Source organism: Meleagris gallopavo, chromosome 31 (assembly GCF_905368555.1).
Source record: "Meleagris gallopavo chromosome 31, MGAL_WU_HG_1.1, whole genome shotgun sequence".
Taxonomy (NCBI): Eukaryota; Metazoa; Chordata; class Aves; order Galliformes; family Phasianidae; genus Meleagris; species Meleagris gallopavo.
In genome coordinates, this window is record NC_139434.1 from 1,472,523 (window position 1) to 1,489,289 (window position 16,767).

The following is a 16,767-nucleotide window of genomic DNA, read 5'->3' on the forward strand; positions in this document are numbered from 1 at the left end:
AGGTCGCTGCCGCACGGCACGGCGGCCCCCGGCAGCCCCTTCCTCTTCGCCTTTGCCCCCCCGCTCCGCCCGGGGCCACGCTGCCTGCAGGCCCAGCCCCATCCCGTGCCCCCTCCCTCCCCCCATCACACATCAGCAGCCACAGCCCGTTCTGTTCCAATTGGTTTTATTCCACGTTTACAAACGAGGCCCGACTCCCTCCCTGGGAGCGGGGAGATGCTCGGAGTGCAGTGAAAGGGCCTCTGCGGGGCCCACGGGCACGGCCCAGTCCCGACCCACGGAGCCCCTCAGGGGGCCGGGTTGCCATGCGGTGGGAGCCGCTGCCCAGCCTGCAGTCGGGAGTTACCTTCACTCCACCCCCTGCAGGAAGCAAAGAAATGCGGTGCCTCCCACCCACGACAGCTGGGAGGACCCCAACGCCACAGGTAGCCCCCGCAGCCCCCCCTCTCAGCCCAAAAGCAGGGACCCCGACCCCAGCCAGAGCCTGCTGCTGCAGTCCTGCACGTGGGGAGCACCGCGGGGAGGGGGAATGCTGGGAATACCCCTGGGGCATGGCAGTGGGAGGAAAGTGGTCCAAGCCCCCCTTCCCAAAGTGGCCTGGGGGGTTTGGGATCAGCCCCACGCCCAGGCGGGGCTGCCCCCCCCCCCCCCCGATCCCATGTCTTCATGTCCCCCACGGAGCTTTGTCTCATGCCCTCCATCCAGCACCAGTGTGGGAGGATGATCCTTCATATCCAGTGTAAACAGCTGGGGGGGCAGAGGGTCCCTACGTCCGCTGGGCGTCCATCTTAGTGAAGAGGCGGCTGTGCCAGTAGTCGGGGTTGTCGAAGGCACAGTCCGAGGCCTCCAGGCTGCGCAGGGGCTTCATGCAGGCTGGGGGGGGGGCGGGGGGGCTGCGGCAGTCAGGGCAGGGAGGGCCACGGGGGGCCAGCACCGCCTCCATCTCCTCGTAGCCCTGCTCCTCGGGTGGGGCCGGGGTGGGCTCCCCAGGCCGCATGTCGGTGTAGCCGTCGTGTCGGGGGGGGCAGCCCTCATGCCGGGGTCCCGGCCCCCCCACCATGTTGCCCAGCGAGCGGCTCAGCCGCGGCTGCTTGTTCATGTACTCGTAGTCCTCCTCCTCCTCCCCACGACCCGGGGAGGGCCCTACGGGGCTGCCCAGCTCTGAGCCCACTTCCATGTATTCGTAGCCCAGCTCCTCCAGCGAGGCTGGCCGTGGCGGGGGGGCTTGTAGGGGGGCCCCAGGCTGCCGGTTCATGTACTCGTACTCCTCCTCCAGCTCCGGTACTGAGCCCCCCGTGGGCTCTGGTTCTGCGGAGTGGAGGTCAGACAGAGGCTGTGCCCACAGGACTGGGGCTGTGTCCCGGGGGGCTCAGTTGTTCCGGGGAAGGGGTTTGAGGAAGGGGCCACCCAGCCCTCCCTACAAACATTGAATCCTCCAACCCCAACCCTGCAGAGATGGAACCCCAAACTCAATCCTGGGGCTGAAACCCCCACCCTAAGGGAGCCCCCCAGCGCCCTGCAAGGAGAGACCCCCACCCACAGCCCAAACCCTGCTGGGAAGGAACCCCCCACAACTGGGAATCGGACCCCCAAGCTGGGACCCTCACCCCGTCCGGCGCAGCTGGGTGTGACGTAGCCATTGGCGTCCTCCTCACTGCCCTCTGAGCTGGGGGGTGGGGGGGGAAGCTCTCCCTCTGGGACAGGTACGCGCTGTCCCCCCGTGAGCGCAGGCTGCGGCAGAGGCTGCCCGACAGCGACAGCCCCTCGGCCAGGTCCAGCTCTGAGGCCGTGCCCCGGCCCTCCGATGACTCCGACACCGTCCGCCCCACAGATTCCTGGCGGCTGCGGCGCGGTGGACGCGTCCCAGTGCCCTGTGGGACAGGACAGTGATTGGGGGGGGAGAGGGGGCAGGGGTCCATTACCACCCCCTCAGTGCCACCGCTTCGGCCTCAGAGCTCCAGCACCCACAGACCCCCCTCACCCCTGAGCCCAACCCCAATGCAATGCAATAAAATGAATTGAAATGCAATGAAATCCACTGCAATGCAATGGAATGCAGTGCAGCCCAAAGCCTTTGCTCCCCCAGATGCTCCTCTTCCCCCTCCCAGCCCTGCTCCAGGTACCTGGCGGCTGCTGAGGCCGGGCTGGTTCATGGGGATGTATCCAGCTGGAGGGCTCAGCAGGCTGGGACTCTGGAGGGGGACACGGGGGGGTTGGTACAAAGCGGGGCACCCCATCCCACAGTGGTAATGGGACTGGGGTCCCCACTGGGGTGATGGCTTTGGGTTAGGGTCAGCTCTGCACCCCCAGGGGGAGCTGGGGGAGCCATGGGGAACACCAGACCCACACTTTGCCCATGCCACATCACAGGACCCCATGCCCAGGATGCAGCAGGACCACATCAGGGGTCCCGGGGTGGGGGGGGCAGGGGGCCTCACTCGAGTGCAGCTGCCCCGTGGCCGAGGGGGGCAGAGGCCGAAGGACACATCCAGCTCCTCCTCCTCCAGCTCCAGCGTCTCCATCTCATCCAGCTCTTTGTCGCTCAGGGTGGGGGGCTCAGCGGGCGGCACGGCCCCACTCTCCTGCTGCAGGGATGGGCACATGAGGGGCTGCGGGATCCCGGCCCAGGGGGGGCTGAGGGGGGGCTCTCACCCACCTTGATGACCAGGTAGCGGGGGGGGTCACGCGCCATGCGGGTGAACTCGTTGGCCAGCTCCTTGAAGGTGGGCCGGATGTTCTCATCGATCATCCAGCCTGGGAGCAACCAGAGAGGGTCATGGCGGGGTAGGGACTACAGGCAGCCCCCCCCCTTGCCAAGATGGTGCCCCCCACTCACATTTCACCATCACCATGTAGACGTCAATGGTGCAGATGTGGGGCTGCGGGAGCCGCTCGCCCTTCTCCAGCAGGTCGGGAACCTCTGGCAAGCGGATCCCGGCGTACGGCTCAGCCCCAAAGGTCATCATCTCCCACAGCGTCACTCCTGGGGGGGCAGCAGTGTGAGCACAGGGTTGCGGGGGAGGGGCTGATGGGGGGCTATGGGGTGTGCACTCACCGTAGCTCCACACGTCACTCTGGTGCGTGTACTTCCCAAAATGGATGCTCTCCAGTGCCATCCACTTAATGGGTGTCTGAAAGGAGAGAGGGGGTTGGGGGGGGTGATGGGCTAGGGGGCATGAGGGCAGATCTGGGGGGGGGGGGAGGTGGCTGGGGATATGGGGATGGATCAGGGAGTGAGGGGGCATGGGGATGGAGCTGGGGGGGCGGGTTGGGGGCTGGAGGACGTGGGGACTGACCCAGTGGGGGAGAGGGTGAGGGGCCAGGGGTATGGGGACAGATGTGGGACTAGGGGGGGTGAGGGGCTGGGGGGCATAGGGACAGAGCTGGGGATGGAGGGAACACGCAGAGCAGGGACTCACGGCACAAAGGGAACATCCAGACGGGAACAGCTCTATGGGATGGGATTGGGGGGGGGCACATGCAGAGGCGGGGGGGACCCGTGGCACAGGGTTTGGGGACGCAGAGCTGCAGCGACGCGAGGTCCCACCTTGACCTCGTTGTAGAAGTACTTCTTGTCATCAGGGTAGAGCAGATCAGCAATGCCAAAGTCGGCCACCTGCGCCTGGCTGGGCGACTTGAGCAGCACGTTGCGCGCCGCCAGGTTGCGGTGCACCATGCGGTGCTCCTCCAGGTAATACATCCCCTGTGCGCGGGGCGGGGGTCAGCGTGGCAGGGCGGGGGGGCGACGGGAGGACCTTCCCACTGCCCCGGCCCGCAGCCCAGCCTCACCTTGGCCACCTGCACACACCAGTTGAGCAGCAGCTGTGGGCTGATGCTGCCGCGGTTCTTGCGCACGTAGTCGAGCAATGAGCCCAGCGGCAGCAGCTGCGTCACCAACTGCAGCTGGGGGCCGGGGCAGATGCCCAGCAGCCGTACGATGTAAGCGTGGTCCAGGCTGCCAATGGCCAACATGTGCTGGAGGGGAGGGGGGTCAGCCATCAGAGTCAGGAGAGCGGTGGGCAGCAGGGAGGGGGCACAGTGCCGGACTTACGTCGGTGACAGCGTGAAAGGACTGCTGCCCGCTCCAGTCCTGGATCACCTTGATGCTCACTGGGATCTTGATGGAGTCACCATCCGGGATCCAGATGCCCTGTGGGGAGGGGGATGAGATGGGGGCGGGATGCGAGTGCTGTGCCCGGCTCCACTGACCCCCCCTCACCACCGAGCCCCCCTCACCTTGTGCACGGTGCCAAACACGCCCGAGCCCAACACCTTCAGTCGCTTCAGCTCCGTCTCCTTGAAGATGCGGGCCAGCACCTTGTTGGCCTTCTCACTGGGGTCCAGCGGCTCCAGGCTCTGCAGGGGGAGTGGGGACAGAGACGAGGACAGAGAAAAGGAGGATAGGAAAAACGGAGTGGAAGCAGACAGGGATGAGGACGGGTGACGACGGATGGGGCAGCAGACACAGATGGGTGCAGGAGGGGATGGATGGAGGTGGGCACCCCCTGCCCGCCGGACCCCCCGCTCACCTCACCCCGCTCCAGGTAGCGCCGCATCGCCCGCTTCTTCTGGATCTTCTTGCCGCGCCAATAGAGCAGGGAGAGCAGGACGCAGGAGCAGGAGAGGAAGAGCCCCCCGACCACCAGCACCGCGATCACCGTGGGGGCTCTCCTGGGTGGGGGGACGGGGCTCAGCTCAGGTGCCACCGCCCCATGCATTGCCCACGGCTGTACCCCACAGCAGGGAGACAGCATGGCCAGGAGGGGGGCACGTACAGGTGGGGAACAGCCCCAAGTGGCACAGCGTGGCACAACGGGGCCAAGGGATCCCCCAAGCCCCCTAGAGACCCCATACCTGGCACTGGGCAGTGCATCCCCCAGACAGTCCCGCAGCAACGGCCCTGTGCACCTGGGGAGGGGGGGAGCAGAGGGGGGTGAGCCACCACACACAGCCCCCCATTGCTCTGACTGCCTCCCATTCTCCTCCACTCCCCTCCATCACCCCCATTTCTCCCCACTGCCTCCATTTCTCCCCATTGCCCCCACCACATCCCGTTCCCCCCCACTGCCCCCATTCCCCTCCGTTCCCCCACACACCCACGGGTGCAGTTCTCATGGCAGGGCCGACACTCCCGGCTGCTGTCTGGGTATTTGTAGATGGGGCCGCGCTCGCCCAGGATGCCCTCGGGGCAGCGCTCCACACAGTGGGGTCCATCACGATAATGGGCACAGCGGGTGCAGGTGTCAGCGCCCTGTGGGGCAGGGGGGGTTGAGCACCCAGAAATGTCCCTGCTGTCCCCCCGCCCCCCTCCATGCCATACTGAGCCGTTGCAGGTGATGCCGCCCTCCACGCGCTCGCACTCCGGGTGGCACTCGAAGCATTCGGTCCCTTCTGCAAACTCCCGCGTCTCGCTGTGGGATGGGGTGGGGGTCAGCACTGAGAACCCCCCAGGGGACGCCCCACCCTATGGAGTCTGTCCCACCCAATGCTTTTTATGGGGTCCATCACAACCCAATGCCACCCATGGGGTCCATCCAATCCCAGTGCCCTTCATCGGGTTGATCCCATTCCAGTCCCCCCAAAGGGTCCATCCCACCCTGATGCCCTTCATAGAATCAGTCCCACCCTGATGCCCCTCGTGGGGTCCACCACATCCCTGTGCTCTCCACGGACGCCATCTGATCCCAATGCCCCCTATGGCCTCCATCACACCCCAATGACCCCCACGGAGTCCATCACACCCCTATGGCCTCCATCACACCCCAATGACCCCCACGGAGTCCATCACACCCCTATGGCCTCCATCACACCCCAATGACCCCCACGGAGTCCATCACACCCCTATGGCCTCCATCACACCCCAATGCCCCCTACATGGACCATCACACCCACCATCCCAAAGGTCCCACCGCCCCCCATCCCCCCTCACCCCTGGGTGAAGCTGCAGGACTCCACGCAGACCCCACGCCGGCTGTAGTGCCGGCAGGACAGGCACTGCGCAGGGCCGGGCCCCCAGCAGCCATCAGCAGAGCACAGCGGGTCGCACACCTTCCCCTCTTGCTCTGCAGGAACGGGGGCGGGGAAGGGGGGTCAGCACGCAGCCCCCAGACCCCCATCCCCCCCCAGCCCACCCCCCGAGCCCCTCACTCACGGCATTTGCCCCGCGGTTTGTTGTTGCGGATGTCGAGGTCGGCGCGGCGCCGGGACAGCGCTGCCCACTGCACCGTGTGCAGGTAGCACAGGCGGCGGTTCTCGGTGATGTAAACCCGTCCTGCGCTCACCTCCCGCAGCGAGCGCAGCCCCAGAGATGTCACGTTGTCGTTTTTCATGATGAGAAGGGAGAAACCCCGGCTTTGGGGGCAGGAGAGGTCAAAGGGAGGGATGGCGAAGGGATACGGGGACGGGGAGGGACCGCGGTGGGGTGTGGGGATGGGGGAACGTGGGGGGATGGAGGGACAACAGTGGGATGGGGGGATGTGAAGAAGGGGGTGTGCAGCTGAGGGATGAGGGGACTTGGGGACATGGGGCAGAGGGGACCACGGTGGGGTGTGGGATGACAAAGGGGCGGTGGGGGACGCACAGCTGAGGGACGCAGAGGGAAAATGGTGGGATGAAGGAATGGGGGAAGGGCAGAGGGCAGCGGGGATGAGCAGGGAGGGACGTGGGGACCAACGGGGGACAGGGGGTTGGGGGGGGGGGCTCACTTGTACAGGCTCCGTCCACCAATGGTCTCCAGGTTGGAGAAGACGCTGAAGTTGTGCATGTGCTTTGGCCAGGACTGGATGTTGAGGTACCCTGAGGGGAGGGGGGGGGTTAGGGGCTGGGGGGGGGTCCCAGCACCCCACCCCCGGCTCCGCTCCTACCTGTGATCTCCCGCACCGTGCGGAACACGTTCAGCTTCTCAGGGTCCAGCGCTGAGATGTTGCGCCAGGGGTCCCTGCAGGGCCACGGCTGTCAGTAGGTGGGGGGTGGGACCACAAAGCCCCCCCCAACCCCCCCAGCTCACCCCTCCAGGCCGGTGATGAGGAAGTCCAGGTTGCCCAGGATCTTGGTGCAGTTCACAAAGCTGTCAATGTTGCTGGAATCCACCGTTTGGTAATGGCTGCCGGCACCGGTGCCCTCACAGGCTGCATTGGGGGGTGGGGGAGGGGGGCACATACGATGACAGTGCATCCCACCCCCCCCAATCCATCCCCCCCCCCAGCCCCACACATCCCCCCACCTTTGGGGCACAGCCCGGCGCACGGCTCGCACATCTTCAGCCCGTTCTTCTCCACTTCCATCTTGTTGCTGGGGCAGGCGCGCACGCACGAGCTCTGATCCACCACGAAGTTATCTACGATAGGAGCCGGGGGCTCGCTCAGACCCCCCCTCAAACCCCTCCGTGCCCCCCCCCGCCATCCCCCGCCCTGCTCACGGGGGCAGCTCCGCACGCAGACGCTGCCATACTGGTACTTGGTGTCGGGGTTGGGCTCCAGCTGGAAGGTCAGCTTGTTGTAGATGAGCGGCTGGGGGCACAGCGGGACGCAGGCACCGCTGTCATTGAAGTGTCGGCACGCCTGGGGGGGGGACGGGGCGTTGGGTGGGCGGACGGACAGAGGGACGGAGGGGGAAACAGGGAGGAAGGGAGAGAGGACGGAGGGATGGACAGAATGGACAGAAGGAAGGAGAAAGGGACAGACAGGCAGGTAGGTGGACGGACAGAGGGATGGAGGGATGGATAGAATGGATAGAAGGAAAAACGAAGGGATAGATAGGCAGGTAGATGGATGGACAGGGGGACAGAAGGATGGACAGAAAAAAAGGTCAAAGGGACAGACAGATGGACAGATGAATGGACAGTGGGGCAGAAGGATGGAGGAATAGGCAGAGGGATGGAGGAACAGAAGGACAGACGGAGGGAAGGAGAAAGGGACAGACAGACAGACAGAGGGATGGAAAGACAGAGGGATGGATAGAAGAAAGGACAAAGGGACAGACGGACAGATGAATGGGCAGAGGGATGGACGGAGGGATGGGGTGATAGAAGGATGGACAGAATGAACAAGAGGAAGGACAGAAACAGATAGGTAGATGGACAGAGGGACAGACAGACACTGCCCAGCCCACACAGCACAGCCCTGCGTCCACCCCTCAGAGCACAGGTGGGAGCCATCCCCACAGATGGACAGAAGGACAGACACACAGACAGACCCCCCCACCTCACACCCACCCTGGGAATGCACAGATGAAGACGCCACCCGCCCCCCCAATCCATGGACAGACGGACATGTGGGTGGCTGGATGGACAGACGGACACACGGTGGGGATGGGTGGACAGACAGCCCTCCCCCAGCATCGCTCCATGGATATCTGGGGGGGGAGGGCGGAAAGCGAGGGCGGCACAGGGACGAGACCCCCACCCCACAGAGGGGCAGACAGACAGACAGACACAGAGGACGGACAAACAGAAGGAGGGACGGATGGGCAGTGGGGGGAAGGGGGGGGGGGGTTACATACGAAGCAGTGGGTCTGGAGGGGGCCGGTGCAGCCCCCCGCACACTCCTCATGGCAGCACTCGTTGGGCGCCCGCCCGAAGCAGCGCCCATTGCACTGCGGTGCACAGATGGTCTTCGTCACTGCGGGGAAAGGGGGTGAGCGGGGTGGGGGGCAGCGCCCCATAAACCCCCCCCAAAGCCCCCCCTACGCCCCCCCGGTACCCACACTGCTGGCAATCGTCGGGTCCCGGCCCCCAGCAGTGCCCTCCGCAGCTCTCGTGGCACGGGGCGCCTGTGGGACAGAGCACAGGGGGTCGGGGGGGGGGGTGAGGGTTGGGTCTGTATGGGGTGTGGGGTCAGCGTGGGGAGGGGGATCGGTGTGGGGTGACTGTGGGGAGTGTGGGGTCTGTGTGGGGTCAGTGTAGGGTCTATATGGGTGTGGGGTCAGTGGGGGGAGGCGGGATCAGTGGGGGTCACTGTGGGGTCTGTATGGGGTGAGGGGGTCAGTGAGGTGTGTGGGGTCACTGTGGGGTCACTGCGGGGTGTGGGTCAGTTCAGAGTCTGTGTAGGGTCAGTGTGGGCTGTATGGGGTCAGTGTGGGCTATGGGGTCACCGGGGGGGTCTGTGGGGTCAATGTGGGATCACTGTGGGGAGGGGGGAGAGGGGTCAGTGTGGGGTCTGTATGGGGTGAGGGGTCAGCGGGCTGTGGTGCCCCACGCACACGCTCTGCCGTTGTCCCCCACCACGGGCTCCAGCCGGGGGTCCCGCATGATGTCCCTCCACTCCACTGTGTCCACGTGGCACAGCTGCTCGTTCTTTTCGATGTAAACACCGCCTGCCAGGATCTCTGTGGGGAGCAGAGCGGTGGGCATTGGGCTGTGCCCCCCCCGGCCTTATGGGATGGCACCGCTGGGTGAGGGGGGGCATGGAGGATGGCGCTGCTTCGTTATGGGGCACCGTGGGGACACAGCACCGCTCTGAAATTGGACAGGGAAATTGGAGCACAGGGATGGCAGAGCCCTGGGGTGGGCAGGGGGGAAAAATGTCATCGCATGGGGACCGTGGAATGGGGGGTGGCATCATACTGGGAGGGAACAGTGGGGAATGGCACTGCTCCAGGAGGGGGACCATGGGGTACAACATCAGCTTGGGATGGGGACAGTGGGGTACAGGGGGATGGCACTGCTCTGGGATGGGGGACCACGGGGATGGGGACAATGGGGACACGGCACAGCTCTGGGATGGGGACAATGGGGTACAGGGGGATGGCACTGCTCTGGGATGGGGACCACAGGGATGGGGACAATGGGGACACAGCACTGCTCTGGGATGGGGAACCACGGGGATGGGGACAATGGGGACACGGCACTGCTCTGGGATGGGGGAGCACAGGGATGGGGAGCACAGGGATGGGGACAATGGGGACACAGCACTGCTCTGGGATGGGGGAGCACAGGGCACTGGGAGTGGCAGTGCTCCAGGATAGGAACCACGGGGCTCACCCGGATGGCACCGCCCTGCGATGGGAACCGTGGGGCACAGCCCCACTGCAGGACAGGACCTTTGGGGGGGGGGGGGTGGCACCAGTCAGTGCTGGGGATGCCAGGGACACGGCCCCACCTGTGAGGCGGTTGAGGCCGAGCTGGCGCAGCGCGTGCGTGGCGTTGGGGTTGTAGTTGAGCAGCACGAAGAGCGCGTACTTCTCCTCGTAGAACTGCGTCCCGCGGATGACGCGCAGGTTGCGCAAAGGCAGCGTGGAGAAAACGTTCATGGCAATCAGGATGTAACCCGTCACCTCCCGGATGGTCTGCGGGGATGGGATGGAGATGGGGATGGGATGGAGATGGGGACGGGGATGGAGACGGGGACGGGGACGGGGATGGGACGGGGATGGGACGGGGATGGGGACGGGAACGGGATGGAGATGGGGACGGGGACGGGATGGAGATGGGGACGGGGATGGAATGGGACGGGGATGGGGATGGGATGGGGATGGGGATGGGACGGGGATGGGGATGGGGACGGGGATGGGGACGGGGACGGGGACGGGATGGAGATGGGGACGGGGATGGAGATGGGGACGGGGATGGAGATGGGGATGGGACGGGGATGGGATGGGGATGGGACGGGGATGGGATGGGACGGGGATGGAATGGGGACGGGGACGGGGATGGGATGGAGATGGGGACGGGGATGGAATGGGACGGGGATGGGATGGGACGGGGATGGAGATGGGGACGGGGATGGAGACGGGGATGGGGATGGGACGGGGACGGGGATGGGGACGGGGATGGGGACGGGGATGGGGACGGGATGGAGATGGGGACGGGGATGGAATGGGACGGGGATGGGGATGGGACGGGGATGGGACGGGGACGGGGATGGGACGGGGATGGAGATGGGGACATGTCACCCCCACGGCCCCACAGTGGATGGTGGGTAGGTGGGTGTGGGTTCCCCCCCCCCCACCTGCAGGAAGGAGAGGTCCTGCGTGTGGTCGATGAGGACGATCTCCAGGTTGCCCATCACGATCTCGCAGTTGTTGTACATTTTGTGCAGTGTTCGGTACTGGTGCTGCGCATCGCCTGTCACACTCAGCCCGTTCAGCGTCCCTGCACACACTGTGGGGTGGCACTGCTGGAGGGCACTGCGCCCCGACCACGGCATCCCCAACCCCATATCGTCCCCACCCCCACAGCATCCCAATACTGTCCTTAACCTAATAGTGTCCCCAGCCCAATGCCATCCTCAAGCCCAGTAATGACCCCGAGCCCACAGCGTCTCCAACTCCCATACTGTCCCCACCTCAGTATTGTCCCTAGCCCCAATACTGTCCCCAATTCTGGTGTGCCCAACCCCACAGCATCCCCAACCAATAATGTCCCCAACTTCACAGTGTCCCCAGCCCTACAGTGTCCTCAAACCTGGCACCTCCATCCCCAGTGTCCCCAGTCCCACAGTGTCCCCAACCCAATCCTGTCCCCAACCCTGGCATCCTCAACCCCACAGCATCCCCAACCCCAGCATTGTCCCCAATCCAATACTGTCTCCAACCCCACAGCATCCTCAACCCAACAGGGTCCCCATCCCCAGTGTCCCCAACCCCAGCAGTGTCCCCACACCTAATTGTGTCCCCAACTCCAATACTGTTCCCAACCCCACAACATCCCCATCCCCACAGTGTCCCCAATCCTGGCATCCCCAATCCCACAGCACCCCTAACCTAATAGTGTCCCCAAAAGCGTCTCCAACCCCAATAGTGTCCCCACACCTCGCCCACACCCCTTCCAACCCGACACATCCCAGTCCCACCGCATTGCCCCCATCCCCTCCTGAATGACCCCATCCTTCCCACGTGATCCCCATCCCCCTCACGGTGTCCCCCCCACGGTGACGACGGCGGTGCCCCCACTTTACCCCTCGTTCCCCCCCCCCCCCCCGCACTGCCCTCCCCTTTGGCCTCGTCCCCCTCCCCCGGCCCGCTCCCCGCCCCTCCCCACGCACCACCCGAACCGGACGGGTGAGGATTGCGCAATGCGGGCGCTGCGGGCAGTGCCCCCCCCCTCCCCCGGACTTCGGACTCGGCCCCCCCCCCCCCCCCGCCCCAAGGTTAATGATTCCCTGCTCCCCCCCCGATGGGGCGCACAGGGCCTCTTTGTGCGCGGGGCCCCCTCCCCGCATCCGCACAAAGCGCTGATTGTGGAGCGGGGTGGGGGGGAGCGGAGCCCCCAAAAGGCGGCGGGGTTGGAGGGGGGAGCGCGCACCCCCGGGGGGTTCAGCCCGGGCCCAGACGTGACTCAGCCCCGCGGGGGGGGGGGGGGCACGGGGCGCTCAATGGGCGCTTTGTCTGTGCCGGCACGGGGGTGGATAAGGGCCCGCGCCCCCGGGGGGTGCAGAGGACGGGCACAGCTCAGTGCAGCGCAGGAGGGGCGCGGGGGAGGGGGACTGTAGCAGCAGCAGACCCCCGCCTGCTGCCCCCCCCCCCCCCCCCCCTCCCGAGGCCGGAGCTATTTCCATGGGAAGGGGCTATAAAAAGGCCTCAGCTGTGGGGGGCGCGGCCGCAGCCCCGACGCCGCGCGGATGGGACCCCAACAGCCGGCACTGGGGGTCCCGAGGTGGGCGCAACGCTGCGGAGCTGCGGGGACTACGCGGTGCTTTGGAGGTGTCCCCCCCGCGGGACCCCCCGTGCACCTGCCCGGGCCGGGGGAGAGGAGAGGGGGGGGGGGGGGGCGGCAGCTCGGCGTTATCAGCGCGCTGAGCCCGACGGCAGCTCCGGAACGCCGCTATCTGAGCGCCCCGACGGCCCCTCGGCCAGGAATAGCGCGGCGGGAGGGGCCGAAGGAACGAAAAGGAACGGAACGGGGGGGGGGGCCGACCTCCCGCCCCCGACCCCGCGGGCGGCACAAAGGGGGCTGTGTGCGTGGGGCCGCGCTCCGGCCCCGAACAAAGCGGCTCTGAGTTGGGACCGGGGGGGAACGCTGGGATTTGGGGGGGGAGGGTTGGAGAGGCGGTGCGGCCATCGGTGGGTGCAGGGGAGGGGAGTGGGGGCTGGAACCCACGGAACCCCTAAAAAACCCCCCGTGGTTTCGGTGCTGTCGCGATCCTCGCGTCCCCCCGACGTCGCGCCCACCCCGCGCCGCGCCCGCAGCACATGGCCGCAGCCGCAGCCCCTCCCGCTGCGCTCCCGCACGTTCGCCGCACCGCGCCCGGCCCCACCCCCGCGTTCTGCCCTCGATGTTTTCCTTTTGGGGTTGAAAAACAACACCCGGGTTCTGCCCGTCCTTCCGGGAACCGCGTCCCTGCTACCCGTTTCCCGGTGCGGCGCCGGGGGTCCCGGTACGACTCCGGTCGCCTCCTCCCGTCCGGGTCCCGGCGCGGCCCGAAATTCCGCGGAGCTGCGGGGGCTGCAGGTGCCGCACGGGGGGGGAGGAGGAAGGCGGGTTTCGGCCGAGGAAGGGGTGCGGGGGGACCCGAAGGGTTTTACCGGGAGCGGACCCCCCTCAGCCCCCGGTGCGGGGTTTTTTGCGGGGTCGCGGAGTTGAGAATTGGGCGCGGGGACCGAAAACTTCCGAGGGTCCGTCGTGCGTCCCGAGACTCTCCAACGGCGCAGAGCCCCCAGTTCCCGGTAACCCCGAGCTCCGCCGGTGCCCGCGCCGCTCCCGCGCTCCGCACACCCCGTCCCGGTGCGGTTCCCGTCCCGGTGCGGTGCTCACCTGCCTGACCGGAGCCCGGCGCGGGGCTGAGGAGCAGCAGCAGGAGAACGGCGCAGAGCAACGCGCCGGGCCGGGGCATCCTCGGCGCCTCTCCGAGCGGCGCCCGGCGGTTGCGGCGTGCCCGGGCGAGGCGGGGGGAATGCACCTGGCGCGGGGCCGCCGGGGCGGGACGGGCTGGGCCGGGCGGGGCGGGGCGGGGGCGGCCCCAGAACCGCGGGACGGCGGCAACCGGGGACCCCGCACAGCACCCGGAAGCCTCCGGCGGGGTCGGGTCCTTCCGCAGCCCCCACACCGCGTGGGGAAGTCGGGATCCCGCAGCCCTACCCCGAAGGGTGGGGGAGATCAGGTTGCTGCGCCCCCCGCCCGGAGCTGAGCAGGATCCAGGGCGAGTCCCCATCCGCGGCACAACGCGCTCCTGCCCGCAGACCCCGCCCCCTCCCCACAACACCTCGCTCACCTGCACGCAGCGCTGCGGAGTCCCAGCGCTGCCCCCCCCCGGGCAGGTGACACCGTGCAGTACGGGACGGGACCCTCAGGGGCTCCCCGGTGGGTACAGCACCCCCCCGCCCTCCAATCATCGCTGTAGAGGGGGGAAAAGGGCACTGCTCCCCTCGATGAGGGGGCGGGAACCCCCCAGAATAGCCCAGGGAACCCTACAAACACCCACAGAGTCCAAAGCAACCCCCCTCTGCGCCCCCCCCCCCCATGGAACACACAGGCACAGAGCCAGGTTTGGTCTCAAGTCCTTTATTCAGACTGAACTCAGGGACATTTTCAGCCCAGGGACATTTCCAGATATCTTCTCCTTACATGGGCTTGGGGGGAGGCCGTGGGGCTGCGCCCTGCAACATAAAAGCAGAAGGTCAGTGAGATGCAGGGGGGTGGGGGGGAGGAAAACAGATCCCAACCCTCCTGGTGATCCCCCCACCCCAAAACGTACCGCTGGCCTGAAGCGAGGCGGGGGGGTCCGGTCCTTGCGGGCCTCCCGTGAGCGGTTCCTCACCACCTTACTGTGGATGGCACAGCTGACGCAGTAGTGCAGCTTGACGTACAGCTTGGGCAGGACATAGGCTGGAAAAAAAGGGGGGGCAAAGAGGGGTGAGCCCCCACCCTGCGTACAGCCCTGTGGGGAGGACAGCATCCCCCATACGGGGACAACAGGGGCGCTGACAGGGCTGCAGTGCCCCCTTAACCACCGCTCCCTGTGGCAATGCAGCACCACACAGCTGTCAATCAGCCCCCACTCACTCAGGGCTTAGACCTGTATGGGGGGGGGGGGGAAACCGCAGCCCAGAGCCCCCCCCAGTGCCCACCCCGCAGCCCTTACAGTCGAAGACGCTGGCCTCAGAGATGTCCCTGACGGCTGCAGCCTCCACGATGTTCCTGATGACGAATTTCTTGATGGCTTTGTCCTTGGGGACACAGCGGGCGCAGTTGGTGCAGCGGATGGGCTGGACGTGGCCGCGGCCCTTCTTGGCACGGCCGTTGTTCCTCCTCTTCTTCGTCTGATTGGGGATGGGGAGAGCAAAGCCCAGAAGTGCTGTGAGCCCCCCAACTCATCCTGGCAGCCCCCCCAGGCACGGCTTTCCCTTCCCACACAGCCTAAACCTCCCCACACCCCCACAAAGACTCCCGTGGACCCCCCAGCCCCCCCTCAATCCCCCTACAAGGATCCCTCACTTCCCCCCCTAAATACCCTCAGCACTCTCCCAGAGACCCCAACCCCATAAAGACCCCCCAGAACTTCCTATAAACCCCTATAGACCTCCACGCCCACCCCCTCCACCCCCCCAACAATCCCTTATCTCCTCCCCCCCACCATCCCACAACGACCCCCAGCCCCCCCCCTTTCCCCACCCCCTCATTTCCCCACAGCCCCACAAAGCCCCTCCCCAAGGATCCCCCACAGCCCCCCCCCCTCACAACCACCGCGGTCTCCCCGCACCCCACGAGGCCTCCGCGCGTCCCCCCCGCCCCTCAGGCCGCCCTCCGCCCCCCCTCCGGCCCGATCCGCCGCCGCCGCCGCTCACCATCGCGCTCCCGGGGGCGGCGGAAGAGGGCCCGGCCACGCGCCGCCGCCTTTATATAGCAGCGCTCCGCCCGGAAGTGGCTTCTGCGCCGCCCGGAAGTGCCCCCTGAGCCGCACGCAGCGCCCCGCAGCGCCGCTCCGGGCCCCCACAGCGGCTCCGGTTGGGGGGTGGGGTGGGGGGGTGGGCGGGAGTGGGACCGGGGCCGGTGCTGGGAAGGTTGGGGGAGACGGGATCGGGACTACTTTTCCCGCGCGCGGCGGAGGGACCAGCGCAGTGCGTGACGGTGAGGTGACCGCGTGCGCCGCGTGTGTGGCGTGCGTCACGTGGTGCGTGCGCGCCGCGGGGGACGCTGGGAAATGTAGTCCTGGCGGTAATGCGCGGCGCGGGGGTCTTGGGTCACGTGACCTCCGCCCCCCCCAAAATAAAAAAGTACCCTGGGCGCCCTCTGAAGGGTCCTGAGCCCCCCGCAATAAAAAAGAGCCCAAAATAAAACCTGCAGCCCCTCCAAAAGAAGCGTCCTGCACCCCCAAAAGGCGCCCCTACGGCCCCCCAAACGTTTCTGCCCCCAACGCCGGGGCGTCCCGCCCCCCCCAGCGACGCGGCGTTAAATTATGCGGTTTATTTGTAACAGACCTCAGCCGTACAGTACAAAACTTACAGTAGATCTCATCCACAAAGGTACTTACACTATGGTACAGATACAAAAGCTGCGGAGCGGCTCCGACCGCACGAGAGGAGGAGGGGGGGGGGGACAGCGAACCCATGGACGCTACAAATGAAACGCGTTAAGGGGGGGGGGGGGGCGGCCGGGGGGGGGGTATTGCACATCGTCGTTGTTCTTCATACATCTGATTAAAAAATATAGATATGTACAGGGGGAAGCGACCTGGGGTACAAAATCCCTACGTCTGCTGTAAAGCAAAGCGACAGCGCAGCCCTGAGCTCCTCTGGGTGGGTGAGGGGGGGGGGGGGGTGGGGTGGGCTCAGAGCTCCCCCCCCAACACCAGTGCCCCCCATATCCCCCCCCCCCCCTTCCCCCATGAGCTC

The 16,767-nt window shown here is 66.5% G+C and overlaps 2 protein-coding genes across 2 annotated transcripts; both read right to left on the reverse strand.

Moving 5' to 3' along the window:
* Positions 1-149: 149 nt before the first annotated feature.
* ERBB3 (erb-b2 receptor tyrosine kinase 3) lies at positions 150-13,857 on the reverse strand. The gene is given in 29 exon segments (XM_085212248.1): positions 150-1,308; positions 1,608-1,685; positions 1,688-1,871; positions 2,124-2,192; positions 2,439-2,585; positions 2,657-2,754; positions 2,837-2,983; positions 3,056-3,131; positions 3,548-3,703; positions 3,790-3,975; positions 4,052-4,150; positions 4,237-4,356; positions 4,530-4,671; positions 4,855-4,908; positions 5,097-5,251; positions 5,321-5,411; positions 5,930-6,062; positions 6,152-6,351; positions 6,705-6,795; positions 6,864-6,937; positions 7,007-7,127; positions 7,223-7,336; positions 7,418-7,559; positions 8,500-8,618; positions 8,704-8,769; positions 9,199-9,324; positions 10,098-10,284; positions 10,947-11,098; positions 13,691-13,857. Coding segments are annotated over 29 exon segments (3,948 nt in total). The 5' UTR covers positions 13,770-13,857; the 3' UTR covers positions 150-766.
* A 564-nt stretch (positions 13,858-14,421) lies between these two features.
* On the reverse strand, positions 14,422-15,880 carry RPS26 (ribosomal protein S26). The gene is made up of 4 exons (XM_085212394.1): positions 15,721-15,880; positions 15,018-15,195; positions 14,631-14,761; positions 14,422-14,532 (listed from the first exon to the last, which is right to left on the reverse strand). The coding sequence occupies exons 1-4, from the start codon at positions 15,721-15,723 to the stop codon at positions 14,497-14,499; spliced, it is 348 nt and encodes a 115-aa protein (XP_085068520.1). The 5' UTR covers positions 15,724-15,880; the 3' UTR covers positions 14,422-14,496.
* Between the last annotated feature and the right edge of the window lie 887 nt (positions 15,881-16,767).

Coding starts and splice junctions, on each gene's coding strand:
- RPS26 (XM_085212394.1), bottom strand. Junction 14,762..15,017: donor TGAGGCCAGCGTCTTCGACT/GTAAGGGCTGCG, acceptor CTTTTTTTCCAG/CCTATGTCCTGCCCAAGCTG. Junction 14,533..14,630: donor CGCCTCGCTTCAGGCCAGCG/GTACGTTTTGGG, acceptor TTTATGTTGCAG/GGCGCAGCCCCACGGCCTCC.